We start from the raw sequence: 18,957 nt of genomic DNA, 5'->3' as shown, positions 1-18,957 counted from the left end.
GGTGACAGCTTTCAAAAATAACCCATACATGAGACTCCTTGAGAAAAACAAGGTACTTACCATCATGCTCACAAACAACCCACACTCCTTTTGAACTGACTGTTATTTATTTATCTATTTATTTTCAGTCTAAGGATAAGTTTGGGTAAACTTTTAAAAACTGCTTACTGCTTTGTGATATTTCAGATGGTCCCAATGAATTAGCACTCCAGTGCCACACACCAGAAAATAGGGGTTAATTCATTCCCTCAAAACACAAATTGCAAAAGAAAACTAAACTACAAGGTTGAGTCACCCGAAATGCTTAGGACCAGAAATGTTTTGAATTTTGGATTTCTGAATACCTGTATTTGCATAGACAGTCATAATGGGAGATGAGACCCAATTCTAAGCACAAAATTAATTTATGTTTAATATATACTTATACATAGTCTGAAGGTACTTTTATGCAATATTTTAATTATTTTTTTTGTGCATGAAACAATTGTGTAAATTGAATTAAACTGAACTGTCAGAAAACAAAGGTGTCACTATTTCAGCTACCCACGACAAAAGTTTTGGTTTTTAGAGTATTTTGGATTTTGGAATTCCGAAAAAGGGAGACTCAACCTGTACAGAAATATTATATTAAAATCTACACATTTCGTCCACCTTTTACATCCTGATAGAGCTGGTTTATAAAATTTTGATTCTGGCATATACAACTTTCAAGTAATTTTTCAGCTCTGGATGGACTGAGAGTTTGAGCAGTTTGAACAGGAATTTTATCAAGCCATTGCATTGCACTTAATTTTACAAGGGTCAGCCCTACTTGTACTCTACTCAAAACCATCCGGTGTTTTTCTACCACTTCTTTTTTTTATTCACTGTTGAAAATTCATTAATGGGAAAGAGACAGAGCAGCCACATACTGTCTTCTAACCACCCCATCCCAACCCACCCCAGCAGGAAATGCCATTTCTCAGTTCTGAAAACTGGTCACACATTCCCTAGCACCAGTTCCTCCTAGATAACAGGTACAAAGCTAATTTTTATGCACTATTGTTTTACAAAGCTGCTTCTATGGTAACAGAGAATGGACCTGATTTGAATTGCATGTTCTGCCCTTTGCCCTGTTCACTACATCTTTTTTATTTTCTTTTTTGCATTGATTATACAAGCTGTGAAGGAGATCAGAAGCATACTAAAGAATACTAACCAATTCGCCTTGGTTCAGACCTGATGCCACCAGAGACATATTCCTCTTGCTGCTCAGGAATGGGCCCTTTGAGTTCTCTTTTTCGGAACAATTGTGTGTTGTAGGTGTCAGGGGAGAGATTAACCTTCTCTGTGCCTCATGTCTTGGTGTAAGTGGTCTTCTGAATGTGTCTGGTGTGGCACCAGGAGATGCTTTTGTTGTCTTAGTGGAAATGTCCTCTTCATGCTTTGAGGAAGGGATGGAATGACTGCCTAGTGTTCCATGTGTGCTTTTGACAATGGAGAAAGAATCACCTAGAACACTTTGTTTATCTTCAGAAGTCACCTTCGCTGTGCTTTCTGGAGGAGCAGGAAACAAAATCTCCATCACTAATACTTTTCATGAGACCATCTACTTCTAAAACAGACCAAAATAAAGAAATAAATATCACTTGGATAGGCGCTATCATCAAATTTACTTTACAGTGTTGCTGTCTGACTCTGGAAACAGCTGATCTAATTTCTTTCTTTTTATTTTTTATTGATTTTGGAATAAACAGGAAACAGAACAGGAAAACACAGAAAACAGAATGAACAAGATCATCCAAGTAACCTGAAGATCAAAAATCAACCAGAATTGAATTAAATAAATCAGTACAAAAGAAAATCAAGTGTCATGTGACAGTACATCATTCCACAAGCCCATATGAACAGCTGATACTTCCTATTTCAGCAAGAACATACAGTACTGCTTTAGGAACAGGAAATATATGATGCTGAACTTATTAATAATTTATAATGTTTGGGCATTTATGAAATTTTAAAATATAAATGCCTATGTTTTACTGAAACAATAACTGCATCTGGACCAAGTTATAAGAGGCTGCCTTTTAAGATACTCAAGCAACATAGTTTTTGCCAAATGGGAGATAAGAAGAGCAATAAAACTGAAATTGAAAAAAAAAGAAAAAAGATTATTTGTAGTAAACAAAATTCTGTCCTCCGGCCTTAGAAACAGTATGAAGAGATCAGTGGTATTATGCAAAAACCAGGGTGGGCGGAGGGAGACATGACAACATTCTTATAATATAATTAAGGAGTGATAACAAATGCCTGTATAATTGTATAATTACTGTATATAACAAGCCTGCAGTTCTACACATATTTACATATGAGAAATATCCATTGCACTCAATGTGACCTTTAAAGAGACGTGCATCAGAGTGAGCAACTTAGGAAATGGAGTGTCTCTGAGCAATCTACAATCTTAGAATGAAACAGCTAAATTTGCCTTGGCTTTAGTATCCCAAGCTGTATAACCAAAGGTTTTTAAACTATAGCTAAGGCTTCTAAACTGCAATGTAAGATTGCTTTAGACCACCATGTGGGTCTATTAGTACATCACTAGCGTCCAAGAAGGGCAGTCTCTTCATGACAAGAACTGTGATAGCAGCATCCACCTTGGGAATAGTCACATCTTGGATAATGTCCTCTGACAGTAACTAGAATGTTACTGTAATGATGGCAAGAGGTGGCTTTCAATAGTTTTAGCCATTCTTGTGCAGAAATGTTAAAGCAGGAACGACAAGACAGAGAGGGAGGCAGACAAGAGAATGAAAGATCTGATCTGCTAAAAAAGAAAAGGATCTGGCTTTCAATATTATTATTATTAAGCTTTATTTATATAGCGCTGTAAATTTATATTGGATCAAACTGGAGGATGTTAATGGCTTTGGCTAGCGGTCTATGAAGTCTGAGCAACCAATGGAGCAAGATCTTGCTATAGAAAGCTTATGCAATAATAAACATGTTAACCTTTAAAATGTGACAGGACTCTGAGGCTGTTTTAGTCACCCAAGTCCCCTCCTGGAATTATTCCTCTGTTCCCTACACTGGACTGACAAGACTGGTTGTTAAATTCTGTGCTATTGGGCATGTGCTGACCTTCCATGATTTGGAAATAGATGAATAACTTTGCCACTTTTTTCTCAGAAAACCCAGCACTACAGGCATTGGGCTGCTTTTGGACAGCATAATATGCCAGGGATCCACAGGAACCTTAGCTTATTGGGTGTGTCATTCTCTGAAGACGCCAGCCACAGATGCTGGTGAAACGTCAGGAATAAACTCTTCTAGAACATGGCCACATAGCCTGAAAAACCCACAAAAACCTAAGGATGCTGGCCATTAAAGCCTTCGACTTCACATTGTGAGTAGTAGGTTTGTTTTTCTGGTTTGTCGTGGGGAAAAGAAAACAGAAACAGACTTGGAATGCTGTCCACCCCATAGCCGTTTGATCAGAAATTTTCTCCTTGTTCAACCAATTTAAGATGGTCAGGTTATTTTATGCTTTGACTGACTTTTACTGATGTTTTTCTTTTATATTGTATTGTTTAATTCATTATATTTTGTGTTAGTATTACCTTTTTGTGATTATACCTATTGCTCACTCCCCGGATAGGTTTTGATAAAGGCCAGTTAATAAATGACCTAAAGAAACAAATCCATCCTACTAATGTTTTATCCAAACTGACATTTCATTTACCTTGTACAAACAACATCTACCCTTTAGCATTTTAATGCTGACAGACCTGACAAAGAGTACATGGAAATGTCTTTTAATATTTAAAACATAAATTTGAATGATTATGGTGGGACTTACATGTATCATGCATTACTGGATGTCTTTCACATTCTATGGTATGTATATGGAAACAGACAGTTGAATTCTAGACATCTGGACTTGGTGGAGTCCAGATGTTGTGAACTGCAGTTCCCATCAGCACCAGCCAGCAGAGCCAAAGTTCAGGGATTATAGTAGTCCATCACACTGAGAGGGCAAGATTTTGGGGAAGGCTGATCTAGACTAACACCCCCCACATTGAAAGGTCTTCTTCTTTACTCTGAATCCTATAGACTATCTTATACCTTCCAGCTTTGAAAGTCTGTTATAAAGCATGTCTTGCATGAAACAGAATGGCAGCGATATAATGCATAGCTAATAATCATGAAGTGATGCCAGTCTCACAAACAGTTTTAGTATTCTGATGATTTATTATGAAAGATTAACGACGAAAAGTAGGACCATATTAGCGCGTGACTCCAGAGAGCAGCATTATCTTTAATGGTCTATAAAACACCCACAGACCTGCATCAGTATATATAATATACTACCCACTCAATACTCAAATTACATTTTGAATATTCAATCACATTTTTAAAAAGCACAAGGTGTCAAGTGATGTGTTTGGTGGAACTAATGATAAAATAGCAAAAGAAACGTGGAAAGAGCAGAACAGGCCCCAGGCAACGTTCTCTTTACTTCTTTTAAGCACTTGTTATTTACGATGCCTCAACAGAACATTAATACATCTCTTCTCCCCAGAAAGTGATTAGAAGGATGCAAGAGGCTTTCCAAAGTAGCCACGAGAAAAGCTATAATTTGTAATCAAGCCATCAATAAATGTAATCAGGTTGAAGCTTTTATAAGAAGACCCCCAAATACTTTATTCTGGCCTGAAAGCCCAAACAAGGGCTTGTTAATTAAGTTGCCTTGAGTCTGTTTCCGGGCCCAGAGGAAGCTAATTAATCGATTTCACCAACATAATACTCAGCCGTGCTATTTATAGCTATCTAAGGAATTGGCTTTGATTGGATTTGGAAGGGCTGCAGAAACATTCGTCTGGAAGCCAGTTCCATCAGGAACAACATTTTTGTTATTTTTTCCCTCACAGCAAAGAAGGCTCTGTTTATGTCTGAATGCAGTGGACTTCAAAAACCAAGACTGGCTTCAGAGGGACACTGTATTTCATTGAGGAGGGGGAGGTTGTTATATGGAACAATATACACAGAGCAGATCAGAAAAAGAGACTTACAAAAGCCATCCCTGACGTTGCTAAACTATGTATTAAAGATACTGTGTTCAAGAATGAAAGGCAAATACCAGAAAACATTCCCTCAGAGAGCTATGGGAGCAAAGAATTTGACTGGCATTAAAGAGAGAGCTACACAACTTCACAATCTGCAAAATTCCACTATCCAAAGGAATCCAAAACATTTACTAGCCAGTCTGGCAGCACATACAGGAGGGAGAAAGAGGAATTCCTCTCTTGGTCATTTGCAGAAACATCCACACATAATTATCTGGGGAGGTGATCCTACCACACACAAGTAGGCAAAGAAGATATAAAGTCTTAGCTGCTATACATCTAAATTAAATATTAACATGTTTACTCAAATGCCTCAGAGGTTAGAATTAGGAGAGAAACCCTACTGATCCATCCCATGTTCCTAGAATAAAATATTGGGGTCTCCTCTCTTCCCCAGAACACCAGCAATTGCCTCGGCTAGCAATCGGACAAGGGAGACCTGCAACTATTTATTTATTAATCTATTTATGTCCTTACTTTTTATCATGACATTTCAGGGCTACCAACAAATAAAACAATATAACTCAAACAATGCCTGACAAAAATCAGTGAATAATTTAAACAAGATAAAAACATTAAACAGCTCAAGAAGCAAAAGACTAAAAAGAATTTTTAAAACCATGCACATGCTTAAAAGTAAGGTTCTCACAAAAAGCCATGTCTTGATCTAATGCCAAAAATAAAGGAACACTGATGCCAGTTGGGCTTCCAAGGGAAAGATATTTTTGCAAATGGGTGCCACAACCATGAAGATCCTTTCTCATGTCTTCCTCCATTGTACTGACCCCACCAGTAGGATAGAGATGACTCCTCTGGCAGATATCGATCTACAGGCAGGCATACACAGAAAGAGGTGCTCCTTCAAATATCAAAACCCCAAAGCACTTGGGAATTTGAATGTCATTATCAGCTTCAGACCAGAAGTTAATTGACAGCCTGTGCTATTCCTTTAATCTCAGAGTTGTATGTTGTCTATATGATATCATAGTCAGCAATCTTGCCACTGCACTTCACACTAGCTGTAGCTTTCAAGTTATCTTCAAATATAGTTCAACATAGAGTACACTGTTGTTATCGTGTGCCTTCAAGTCATTTTTGACTTACGTCGACCCTAAAGCAAACCTAACATGGGGTTTTCTTGGCAAGATTTGTCAAGAACAAATGGGTTCTTGAGCAGATAAAGCCAGAAATGTAATTGGAAGCCAAAATGATCAAATTAAGGCTATTGTGCTTTGGCCACATCATGAACAGGCATAACTAATCAGAAAAGATACTGCTAGGAAAGATAGAGGGAATTAGCAAGAGAGGGAGACCACAAGCCAGATGGATAGACTCAATTAGAGACATCATGGATATGAATCTACAAGACTTAAGCTGAGCAGTGGAGGATTGGGGGGGGGGGCTGGATATTTCTAATCCACAGGGTCACCATGAGTCGGGGACAACTTGAGGGCACTTAACAACGTATGCAACTGCTGATGGAAAAACTAAATCACAAAATCTGAATACTTTTGTATACTGGCTGCTTCCAACATTATTAGCTCTAAAGGGAATTAGGTGAGACTTTATTCAAATATGTACCATATGTATTAAATCAGCTAGTATTACATTTCCTAGCAATGGATCTTTGAGTAAAATGGAAATGGTCATTGGAAGAAGGAGGAGTGTAAAACACCTGTTGAATGTGACGAACAAATGATACTGGATGAATACACTTTCCAAATGAAACAGATTACCTGGATTAATTCTGAGTTCAGACTTATCATGAGACAGAAACAGCTTTGTTGGATGGCCCATGCTGGGAGCTGGACAGGCACAGTGAATCCCTGTTGGTTCTGTTAGACTTCTCAGCAACATTTCATATTATGCTCAGGAAATCACTCTGGGCCATTTGAGATGGGAGACACTGTTTTGCCATGTTTATGACCCTTCCTGGCCAACTGTTCCCAAGTGATGGTTCCGAGACGCTGTGTTTCAGCCTCCTGGCCACTTGTCTGTGGGATTCTATGAGGCTCAGTAGTGTCCCCCATGCTTTATTTAAATCCACATGAAGCCACAGGGGAAAGTCATCTGGAATTTTTTGGTCAGGTGTAATCAGTATGCCGATGATACCCAACTGCCTCTTTTACAACTGATACCAAGGAGACCATGGAAGCCCTAAATAACTGCCTAGATGCAGTGAAGGAATGGATATGGGTGAATGAATTGAGGCTCAGTCCTAACAAGATGGAAGCAGCATTTGGAGTTAGGTTTACAACCTTTTCTGGATGGGGCTCCATTCCCTTTGAAAGTTCAGATTCTTAGCTTGGGGAGACTCCTGGACTTAACATTGCTTCTAAGGAGGTTTTGGCCAGCATTGATTGGTGAGCCAGCTACACCCTTTCCTGGCAACCATGGCATATGCTGTAATTACTTCCCAGTTAAGAGTAATGTGATGTGTTCTAAGAGCCTTGGTGGCGCAGTGGTTAAATGCCTGTACTGCAGCCACTCATTCAAAACCATAAGGTTGAGAGTTCAATACGAGCCAGGGCTCAAGCTCGACTCAGGCTTGCAGCCTTCTGAGGTCGCTAAAATGATACCCCAGCTTGTTGGGGGCAATTACCTTACAGTTGTAAACCACTTAGAGACTGCTTAGGTGGTATGAAGCAGTATATAAATGAAGCTGCTATTGCTATTCTGTGTGGGGCTGCCCTTGAAAAGTGCTCAGAAACTATAGCTAGTGCAAAACGTGGCAGACAAAATGTTATCAAGTATGTGCATTACAGACATTATACCACTGGTCATCTATCAAGATATTGGTTTTGCCCTACAAAGCTGTAAGCAGCTTGAGGGCATGATATCTGGAAGAATGCAGCCTTCTACATGAGCATGTCTTAAAACTGAGACCTTCAACAGAAGTCCTGTTTCATATCCCACAACCCCAGGAGACTAGGTTGGTGAGGACATGATTGAACTGTCCTTGTAGTAGCACACTGACTGTGGAGCTCATTCCCAAGGGAAGCCAGGATGACTCCATCCCTCCTGAGCTTCTGATAGGCAGTTAGGACTATTAATTCATATAGTCTTTGGTCCTGAAAATCAAACATGGTTGTTCTGTCTGTTAGTATTGTGTGTGGTTTATAAACTGTTTTAAAAGAAATTGTAACAGTTTGTTTTTAAATAATGCTTTATCTGTTTTATCCACTTATATTTAATGCCTTAAATAAAAATGTTATCCGTTACACATTGCCTTGGGGCCTTGTTGGGCTGAAAGGTGATAAATTCCTTAAATAGATAAAAATAAATAAAGACAAGCCTGCATAACTTTGACTCACCGAGATGAACATAACATACCAGTCAGCTCTCCAAGGTTCAACAAAGCTTGTTTTTGCTACTTGCCAGTGACTGGAAAAACAGGGGGTTGGCTATATGAAAATTCTGTATCCTCTTGAACACCCAACCCCATCCCAACATACCTCCATCTCTGCCAGCAGCTTTGCGGCTTATTTCTACTGATGTTTTATAATTGGCTCCCCTACAGGCATCCCCCATGAGAACCTTTAACCTGAAACTTGGTGGAAATTAGCATCCCTCTGTTCCAATTGTCCAGCCTTCTGCAAAAAGCTCTTAATGATGCCTAATAGCCACAGCTCAATGGGATGTCAAAGAATGTAAGCACCTGTGATGTTCCAGGAATTAGGTTTGATTTTGTTGTTGATCATGTGGCAATTAAGTTGATCTTGCCTGCCCAGAGGCACAGTCTGAGCCAGTTGGGAGAAGAGGTCCTGAGTTGCTGTTTCTTTGGGTAGGACATCTGATCACCATAAGGTGATTTGAAGGCGCACGCACGCACACACACACACACACTCTGATCATAATACCAAAAGAACAGCATCTCCTGAAAACACGGTGTGGATTCTTTACTTTATCTAGCAGTGAAAACAAGCTGACCTGATACACTGTCACAACAATGCTGTAGTGAAAATGCATTTTAAAGCTACTGCCATGGCAACAGAGCTCAAGCTAAATATGCATAAACCACACTGTAACAAGGCAAAATTAACTCAGTAACTCATCAGTTGCAGACTCTGCAGCATGATATTAAGAGGGCACAGAAGAAATGTTTGTTTTTTTACAATGAAATTGTGAGGCTTTAAATTGAACTGGTGAGGATTTTTTTTAAAGAAGAGTCCAGAAGGAGAACTTCAATATTGGATTTAAATGGGAAGCTTTCTTTTCATCAGGTGATAGAGGATACCTAGAACAGTTTACTCCATCTATCTGTTGCAAAAGGAAACCTTTAAAAATCTTTCAAATCAAACCTCTTCTTATGAGAAGAGCAAACCTGTCCTGAGTTTCAGCACAAGTTATAGCCATGGCAGTCAAAAGTAGCCATGATAAAGACATTGGCCTAGCCCTATTGGTAGTTCCAATCAGAGTAGATGCACTGAACACCTTAAGTGTTAGCTTACCAAGTTTTTATGATTCAATGAGGTTAGTCTGGTTGGGACAAACAACTACATTTAGACCACTGAAGGATTTACATATTACAAAACAAAGAAGTAACAAGAGGAGAGGACAAAACAGCAGTTCTCAAACCAAGCCTAACTGATTACCCTGAAGAGCCAGGCAAGTCACTCTTTACTGTCAAGGAGTGAGGAAACTCAAAGCTGCACTTGAGTGGGACTACATATCCTTCTAACTACTGTTGAGAAATCTGTACACATATCAGTGAGTGCTCAAAAGGTGGAACTTGGACCATCATTCAAGGTCTAGATACTCTAGTCATGCAGCCTCCCTGACTCCTATCCTCAATTCCAAATAGACGCACATTCCCTTCTCCCTCAACAGCATTTAGTAATCATGTGCATAACACTAGTTTGTTGTTAACTGCTCTCCAGCCAACTTGTGGCGACTCTGTGGATGCACTGCTCTGCTTAGGTCCTGTAAATTGTTGCCCATAGCCTCCCTAATTGAGCCCATCCAACTAGCATGCAGTCTTCCTCTCTTTCTACTACCCTCTACCTTTCCTAACATTATTGGCTTTTCTAATGAGCCATGCTTTCTTGTGATGTGGCCAAAGTATGACAGCTTCAGTTTGATCATCTTGGCTTCCAGAGAGATTTCAGGCTCAGTCTATTCAAGGACCCATTTATTTGTCTTTTTGGCTGTCCTCGGCACTCTTTTCATTCACCACATCTCAAATGAATTGATTTTCCTCTTAACCACTTTCTTCACTGTTCAGCTCTTGCATAACAATGGTGGGGACAGGTATTTGGTGTGCCATCCAGTCATCTCCCAATTAGAGTAACCTGGTAACAAAGCTGGTTGCTTACCTGGGTAAGAAACTGAGGATTCAGCATCTCTTTGTATATTCAGTATGTTATAATTTGTATATAAAAAAATCACAACATAATCTATAATAAAAGAGAAAGTGTAGCTGTCTCTGTCTGCCTGTGTTTCATGTCATGAAACCTAGAAGTTAGGGCAGTGATTATTACTTCAGAGTATCTTAAGTCAGGTAGATGTGATGTCTGCCTATGCAAGGACTCCAAACTCTTCAAATAGTTGAAAGAGAGGAGGCAAGGTTTACTGCCTGCTAAGGTTGTGGGGAGGAAAGTGAAAAGAGGGGAAAGCTGAATAAGAACCAGGATAGAAGGGAGAAAAATCAGAATGAAAGAAAAATAATATTTATTTATACCCCGCTCTTCAGCCAAGGCTATCAAAGCAGCTTACAATTTGTAAATTAGACATTTACATGACTGGGGACAAAAAGAGAGACGAGAAAGAGCAGATGGAAATAGAAAAAGTATTAGTGGGGATCCCAGTAAAGTGCATCTGAACCTTAAAAAACTGAAACTTCTGCTAGTATTTTATAAAGAAACAGGACTATTTCAAGGGTGTTTTTTTGACTAGATTCTCAGATACAGAAGGAAATTGAGGACATTGCTCTACTCACCTTTCAATGATCTCTTCTGATCTCCAGTGAAATCATCTTCCTTATCTAGTTGCAGCAATTCTTCAGGAGCATCATGCTGGCTTCCCTGTTTGAGAGCTGCCTCAATGATAACCATCTCCTGCTGGAGTTTCTTTAAGTCATTTTGCATGGCATATCTTTGCTGTAAAGAGAAGCTCATGTGGGATTACCTGTTTTAAGTTTTCTCTCTTTACTAAACAGAGGAAACCACAATATGGCACTGAACTGGAATGGATGACAACAGGAAAGAGGGTTGTTTTTTTCATTTGTGGCACTCTCTCCTCAAGGGCACTTGCCTGATAACTATACCACCTATTTCTCATTTTATTAATTATGGTTAAAAGGTTATGGAATAAAAATTGTGAATATTTTAAATTGAAGGTGTTTAGTGAGTATAGAAATGGTTTAAATCAGAATAGGTAACACATAACTCATTGGATGCACTTGGGTCCCTGCTGATAGCAAGATTAAATTTCCTCTTGCAGTGGCAAAAATAATCTGCTATTTTCCCTTCAGAAGAGGGGTGGGGAACCTATGGCCCTCCAGGTTCTGCTGAACTAACATTCTCACCATGCCTCACCACCTGCCAAGCTGAAGGAAGTTTTAGCCAAACTCATGAGGGCTTAGTTGTAGCTCCTTCCCTTATGCTGTCTCAAAGGAAATTATCGAACACGCTTTATCCCAACATTTTCCTGATGGGATACATGTGCATTTAACTTCAAAGATGGGTCTTACTGCATTCTCCTGTACATAGCCCATATGCAACCCAGGCTTATCCCACTGTTTTTCAAGGGTGGGATTTTCCTGTCCTTCAAAGGCATGAGATAAGCCTGGACTGTATACAGGAGAATGCAGTAAGACCTGTCTTTGAAGTTAAACGTATGTGTATCCCATCGTTTTCCCAATAAGATAAAGTGCATGTGATAATCTCCCAAATGTAGCATCACCATAAAGAGATGAGCTACAACCATCATAAGAATGGCTAAAATTTCCTTCAGCTTGGCTGGTGGTGAGGCATAATGGGAATGGCAGTTCGTCAGAACATGGAGGGCTGTAGGTCCTGACTCCTACTTTAGAACAAGCCATGTGCTTCCCATTTGTCTCATTTGCAAACAGAATTGCACTCCCAGTAATATGACTTCCTCTATAGCAAGGTAGACAAGAAGTGTGCACATTATCTTTTTCTGTCACTAATACAGCAAAAATCTCAACAACAATAAACTGCACCTCCACCAACTGATTGGAGATTACCTGTGCTGCTTCTTGACTTCCAGATTAAAACCAATCCCCAATTTAAATCAATAAAATGAGTTTTCTTCTCAGTTTCAGGATTTGACACAGCAAAGAAAAAGTGCAGAGGACTACAGAACTATGAAGCTCTACTCATAAATTTGAACTGTGTCTGAAAGTGCAGACTATTAAAAAAAACAGCACAGAGAAGGAAGGGGAAGATAAGAGAGAAGGTAATCTTTAAGAGTTACATTATTTTGATCCAAAGCCCCAGAAATCAGAGGATCCTTCCAGTCTGATCAGAACCAGCAAAACATAGGTAAGTGGACCACAGAAGATAATTAACTCAATACTCCTTTCTCCTTGAATTAAGAAGCAGTTTCATCCCTAGATCAGCATATTGTGTCATCTGGAATCATGTTTGATTTATTTGGTTAAATAAATGCCTCTCAAATGATGTATCCACAGAAAGCTATCGAATTTGTAATGGCAGACAAAGATTGAAATAGAAGACCACCTACTTATGTCAGATGCATAAAGGTGCATTAGAACACAAAGCATCAGAGGTTCAAGAATGCAAAGGATTACCATGAAAGATTAATGCAAGCTCTGGTGCACCATAAAAACGATGATTTTAACAACCTTTCCCTTCAAGGTAACTAGCCAGAATGTACACAAAAAGGCAATGAAGCTGATAGAAATCTCTTGGGCACAATATCATGTATGCATCTATGAAATGCCACAGAATGCCTGGAGCAGAGGTAAGCAACTGGTTTGAAATTTCCATACACCTCCACCGTTTGCTATGCTGGCTGTGACTGGTGGGATTTATAGACCAAAGTGTTACAAGCTGGGATGATTTGGTTGTCAATTTTGAGGCCTGGAAATATACACAGAGAGTACATAGTATAAATTATAGAGTATAACATTTAATGCAGAAAGGTATGTATATTAGAATGTGTGTGTGTATGTTAACTGTGAACAAAGAGACAGACAAAATGATGAAATGAAAGCATAAGTATAAATATTAAATATGAGTGGATTTGACCAATTGTAACCTCTTCACAGATGTAATGACTGATATAATCTGAGGGAAGGCAGCCAAAAGACAAGATCTAGCTCTACTTGGTTTGTTATTATCTCCAATAATCTGACTGGAGGAGAAGATTGCTGACATAAATAGGGTACCTTCAGAATCTTTGTTTTAACTGGAGCAGATAAAACAGCTATTGGGTGGGGCAGAGGCTAGGGAGAAAATAAAAGAAGCTCAGAGGAAATAGCAATCTGACTGCTCTGCCAATCTCCACTGTAGGAAGAGAAAGTTTCACGCTCCAGTCCAAGCTATGCTGTTCCTGATATCCTATCAGACACTACAGGGGAGAGAAACAACTAGGCTATGTTAAAATAGATGTAGCAACAGATGCTGCTAGATACAGCAAGATTTAACAATGCCCAAGGACATTAACCCTTGGAAGCCCGTGTGTTCACAAATGCCTGTTTAGAGATTATTAGTTCCTCAAAAAATAAGATTACATTTCTAAGTGGATATATGGTTGAGTTATATCAGGGGTAGGCAACCTTTTTGAGCCGGGGGCCAGGTTGCTGTCCCTCAGACAACTGGGGGGCCGAAGCCAAAAAATAAATAATTAAATAATAAAAAAATTAAATAAATAAATAAACCGGGACAAATGTAGGTCAACATTTTCAAATGGTGGACACTTTTTTAAAAAAAGTGGAGGACGCGCAAAAAAATTTGCTGATTTTTAAAAAAATGTTAATATAAATGTATGTTTCTGAGGCATCTATAGACAATTGCCCCCTTGCCCCTGCACGCGAGAGGCCAAAGGCCCCGGCGGCAATCGGCGGCAGGACCGGGCTGGGGCCGGTCCCAAGGCCTCGCCGGGCCGCATCCGGCCCGCGGGCCGCAGGTTGCCTACCCCTGAGTTATATTGTTTAAGATGATAGTGTTCCTCTACGTAATTTCTATAAAGAAGCCTGATAAAGAGTTAGTGAGCGAAATGTTCAATCTTTATGAAGGTGTAACATCTTACTTGCCATATACTGTAATGAAAAGAATGCAATGTACATGAAGTGCTGTGTAATGTGATAAAAGTGTGCAGATGTTAACCTGTCTGTGTTTCTCCCTAAGAGGACTATAATATGTTTGTATATCTATGACTGCATATAATGAATAGCCAAAAAGATTACGAAAACACCTGTTAATTCTTCCATATAAGTATCTTGAGATTTCAATACTTAAGAACGCTTAAATGGAATACTGATGTTAACTCTGCCTGTCTGGATTTCACCACTATCACAAGTTGGGTTCCCAGGCAACTAGACGGTGATAATGGGGCCCCAGACAGAATCCAGATTATTTAAAGAATGGCAAAGGACTCTCAACCCCTCATTCTAAAGAGATCCCCCCCCCCGACCAGACCTGTTTCAAAGGGATAGCAGTTGCCCATTTCTGGTTTAGAACCAATAATGACTCTTGGTTCTCATGAAAGTGTTAATCTTCATAGAATCATAGAGTTGGAAGGGACCATCCAGTCCAACCCCTACCATGAAGGAAATCACAATCAAAGCAACCCCGACAGATGGCCATCCAGCCTCTGTTTAAAGATCTCCAAGGAAGGAGACTCCACTACAATCTGAGGAGTGTGTTCCACTGTCGAAAAGCTCTTACTGTCAAGAAGTTCCTCCTAATGTTGAAGTGGATCTCTTTTCCTGTAGCTTGCATCCATTGTTCTGCGTTCTAGTCTCTGGAGCAGCAGAAAACAAGCTTGCTCCATCCTCAATGTGACATCCCTTCAAATACTTAAACAGGGATATCACATCACTCCTCAACCTTCTCTTTTCCAGGCTAAACATAACCAGCTCCCCATGTCTTTCCTCATAAGGCATAGTTTCCAGTAGAACACTATCTTGTCTGGTTGGATGAGGCAAAATTCCATTCTGGCAAAAATAATTACATATCTAAAACAATTATTGCTGAGAGAATGGAAAAAAGAAACTAGTCCCTCTAAGAAAGATGTACAAGAAAAACAAAAGCCAAGTGCAAAAAGCCTGGATTACTAATGCCTGCACTATCACACTGAGATATCAGGTGGGAAACTACTTACAGTGAGAGGCTGCAAGAATGAAGTTCTTTTCAGCTCTAGTCAGGAAGAAATAAGACCTTCGCTTCTTCAAGATAGTTCAAACCTACCTGTTTCATGTGTCTGGCTTGAAACCTTTCTTCAAGTTGCTGTACAGAGAAGGTAGCACTATCACTTTTGCTGATTCTTACTTTGCCTTTCTTTCAGTAACACTAGCTGAATACTTTCTAGGTTATTGGTTCCTAGCCCTACAATCCTAGGAAATGTTTGATTAATGTTCACACCTCCTACAAAAGTAATTATCATATTTGAAGATAAAGAAATCCAGTTTCTAATTTTTGAACCATAAATTGAAACACATACAATACTGTGTGTGAATAAACTGAACTTTAAAAAATAAGTGTTTAACTCAGTGCATAAAAAATGCAAATGTAAACTGGGCAATTAGATTCTAATTTATTCAGAAAAAAAAATGAGTGATGACTTGTGAATTGACAGTCAAGGACATAAGCCACTCTTTGTTGCACCCTCGAAATTTCATCTTGTGTCTCCTGGGGATGTGGGCACCCCAGGTTGGAAACCCCTGTTCTAGGCATTTTTGTTTATGAGGTTGATGGAATGCTTTCTGGATGCAAATAAAGAATCCACTTTCCTTGCCTCATACCCTAGACACTGGAAGACTTGTCTCTCAGAGCCCAGGGAAAAGTATAGTCAGTCCAGATCTGCATGGAGCACTAACTCCTGGTTCAATGGCTCATAAAAGACCTGAAAAGGCCATGCCTGTCCCCATGATGGGGTTGTTTTGTTAAAAAAACAGGTATGCTGAGACCAAATGGGTGCCACAAGATTTACTCCCCTCTTTTCATACTGATTTTTCTGAAAATCCTGACTAGGCAAGCAATCTCTGAAAATACAGAAGTTGCTACCAAAACCATAAAAAGTGCTTTCTGATTTATGGAAACCCAAAGCATGTTTACACAGGCCAAATGAAGCAGTTTCCCCCTGTCCTCAGTGACCTGTCTTCATATTGCAGGGCCAGATTCAAGTGCAGATATTAGGCCAGGTCTGCACCAAATCTGCCTCATTTCTCCCTTAGACCAGTTTTTACAAAATTATCTCTTGCTCTGCATTTTGTAGGAAAATCCAGAGTACTCCAGTGATGCCAGGCAGTTATCTACACATGCAAACCCACTGTGTTGCCTGGTGAAGTCACAACGAGACATCCAGACATATGATCAATGCTGGGTGTCTCATTTCCAACCCCAAAGGGAGTGAATCACACTGGTGGCACTGGGTATGCAATGGGGATGTGTGTGTAAACAGCTGCCTGGTGACACTCTTGAGTGCAGGGATAATGAGCGATCTGATACAGCTCCAGGGCCAGAGTACTCCAGGGGCTGGTGTAGCAAGCCCTCAGTCTGCAATCTACTAAACTTGACTGAAGAAGCAAACAGATTGTGGTCCATGGCAGAAGCAGGCTATTCAGGATTTATTCTCCCCTGTATAAATCCTGCCAACACAGCTATCCAGTTTCAGTGTTGAAGACATCCAACACTCAATTCTGTTGTTGTAGACCTTAGACTGACTTTTGACTCAAAGAGATTTTTTTTTCTTATTGGAACCATATAGATCTCCTCCTTTCCCCCGCAATGAAAATCAGTTCACATAGGCATCATCCACATGATTCAGCATATGCTTTCCCTGGAAACTGAAGGGTTTGAAAAGCTAACTGTATTACCCCTCCCAGAGTCGACCCAGATGTCCTGGAGCATCTGATGTGTGCTAGAAGCTGCTAACAGTGGACTCCCCCTTTGCATCTGTACCATAGAATCATAGAATCATAGAATCGTAGAGTTGGAAGAGACCACTAGGGCCATCCAGTCCAACCCCCTGCCATGCAGGAAATCCAAATCAAAGCATCCCTGACAGATGGCCATCCAGCCTCTGTTTAAAGACCTCCTTCCTTGGATGAACTATCTGATGAACTAATGTAGGGCCTTCAAAACTAGTATGGCCCTCCAGTTTCTGTTCTGAATAGCCAGGAGGATCAAGTAGGCACTAAAGGAACTTTAGTGATGGCTTATTGTTGTCTTCTTTAGGGATCTTGAGGATGGAAGAAACCTGTTTAGATCTTTAATCATGACAATAACCTGTTTTAGTCATATGCTGTACCCACTGATCTGTAGAAGAGGACTTTCATGCTTGATAAAACAATGGAAGAATCCCTGCAATGTGGTTCACAGGACATGTGCAGCTGTGAAAAAGACAAATCTCTATGCTAGGGATCATCAGGGAAGTGACTGAAAATTAAAATGCCAACACCATAGTGCCTTTATTAAAACCTATACAGCCGGCCCTCGATATGCATGGACTTACCATGTGTGGATCCAAGCATCCGCAGGCAGCAAACCCATGTTGTCCCCAATGGCAGCACATGCATGCAGCCACACCACCATTAAGGACAACCTCCATCATCCCGTGGCAGCATATGGACATGGCTGTGCTGTCACTGAGTTCTTTTGTGCTCAATGGCAGTGCAACCATGTGCATGCACTGCCATGGGACAATGGGGGCTGTCCCTAAGAGCAACGTGGCCACATGCACGCAACTCCATTGGGGAAAACACAGGCTTGAGCATCTGTGGATTTTAGTATCCCCAGGGATGGGGGAGGGATTCTGGAACAGATCCCTTATGGATACCGAGGGCAGACTGTACTGCACTTGCAGGCATCAGTGACCCAACATGGTGTGTAGTCTCTGACTGTTGGTTTCAGGAGACCAGAATCTTGGCTCAGCCATGGAGACCTACTGGGCAACCTGGGTAGGTCACTCCCACTCAGCATAAAAGGAAGGAAATGGCAAGTCTCCTCTCAATAAATCTTGCCAAGAAAATCTTAGGAAAGAGTCGCCATAAGTCAGAGTCAACTCAAAGGCGCATAACAGTAAATACTACATCTGCTAGTGAATTTCACTTTTCTGTCTTCAATTCCTATTTAACCTTGCTGCAGTTTGTTCCTAAAATAGTGGCAGACAATCTCCTACCTGTGTGGTGAGGATCTCACCCTGGGAGGATAGGCCTGATGAATCTCCCAGGTGGCTAGCTTCACTGTCATAGCCCATGCATTCTTCACCTTCAGAAGACCATAAATAAATAAATAAATAATAAACAAACAAATAAATAAATACAGGCACATTAAACAAAGAAAAACCATTTCCAAGCAGAGATCTTATCTATACAGATACAAATGAAGTATTGATCACACCCTCCAAAGGTGTGTGGGAAGCTTTGGCTGAAAGAGAAACAAAGATGGAGATGTTTTGAGAGTGCTAGAGTTCCAACTTTTGCACCATAAAAGAACTAGCACTGAAAATACATAGATGGAACAAGTAGCAATAAGGCTAGAGAAATAATTTCAATTCACGGGTCACAAGAGAGTCCTGTAACAGTTTGAGTTTAGATGTAATGGGTTGAGTGTTAGACTAGGAATATGGGGGATCAGGTCAAATCTCTGCTCAACCACATAAACTCACTGGGTGACCTTAGGCAAGTCACATTCTGTCAGCC

The 18,957-nt window shown here is 40.1% G+C and overlaps 1 protein-coding gene across 1 annotated transcript in view; it reads right to left on the bottom strand.

Moving 5' to 3' along the window:
• BRCA1 (BRCA1 DNA repair associated) overlaps positions 1 to 18,957 on the bottom strand; it is a 60,672-nt gene that overhangs the window by 15,387 nt on the left and 26,328 nt on the right. Inside the window, exons 11-13 of the mRNA XM_089532135.1 lie at positions 18,435 to 18,523; positions 11,044 to 11,203; positions 1,199 to 1,536 (exon numbers count right to left, since the gene is read on the bottom strand). Coding sequence (XP_089388261.1) covers positions 1,199 to 1,536; positions 11,044 to 11,203; positions 18,435 to 18,523 — 587 coding nt within the window. The remainder of the gene's footprint in view (positions 1 to 1,198; positions 1,537 to 11,043; positions 11,204 to 18,434; positions 18,524 to 18,957) is intronic.

The sequence above is a fragment of the Sceloporus occidentalis genome, unplaced genomic scaffold, assembly GCF_023333645.1.
Source record: "Sceloporus occidentalis isolate IW3139 unplaced genomic scaffold, rSceOcc1.0.p SCAF_7, whole genome shotgun sequence".
NCBI lineage: Eukaryota > Metazoa > Chordata > Lepidosauria > Squamata > Phrynosomatidae > Sceloporus > Sceloporus occidentalis.
This window is presented reverse-complemented; position numbering and strand designations above follow the sequence as displayed.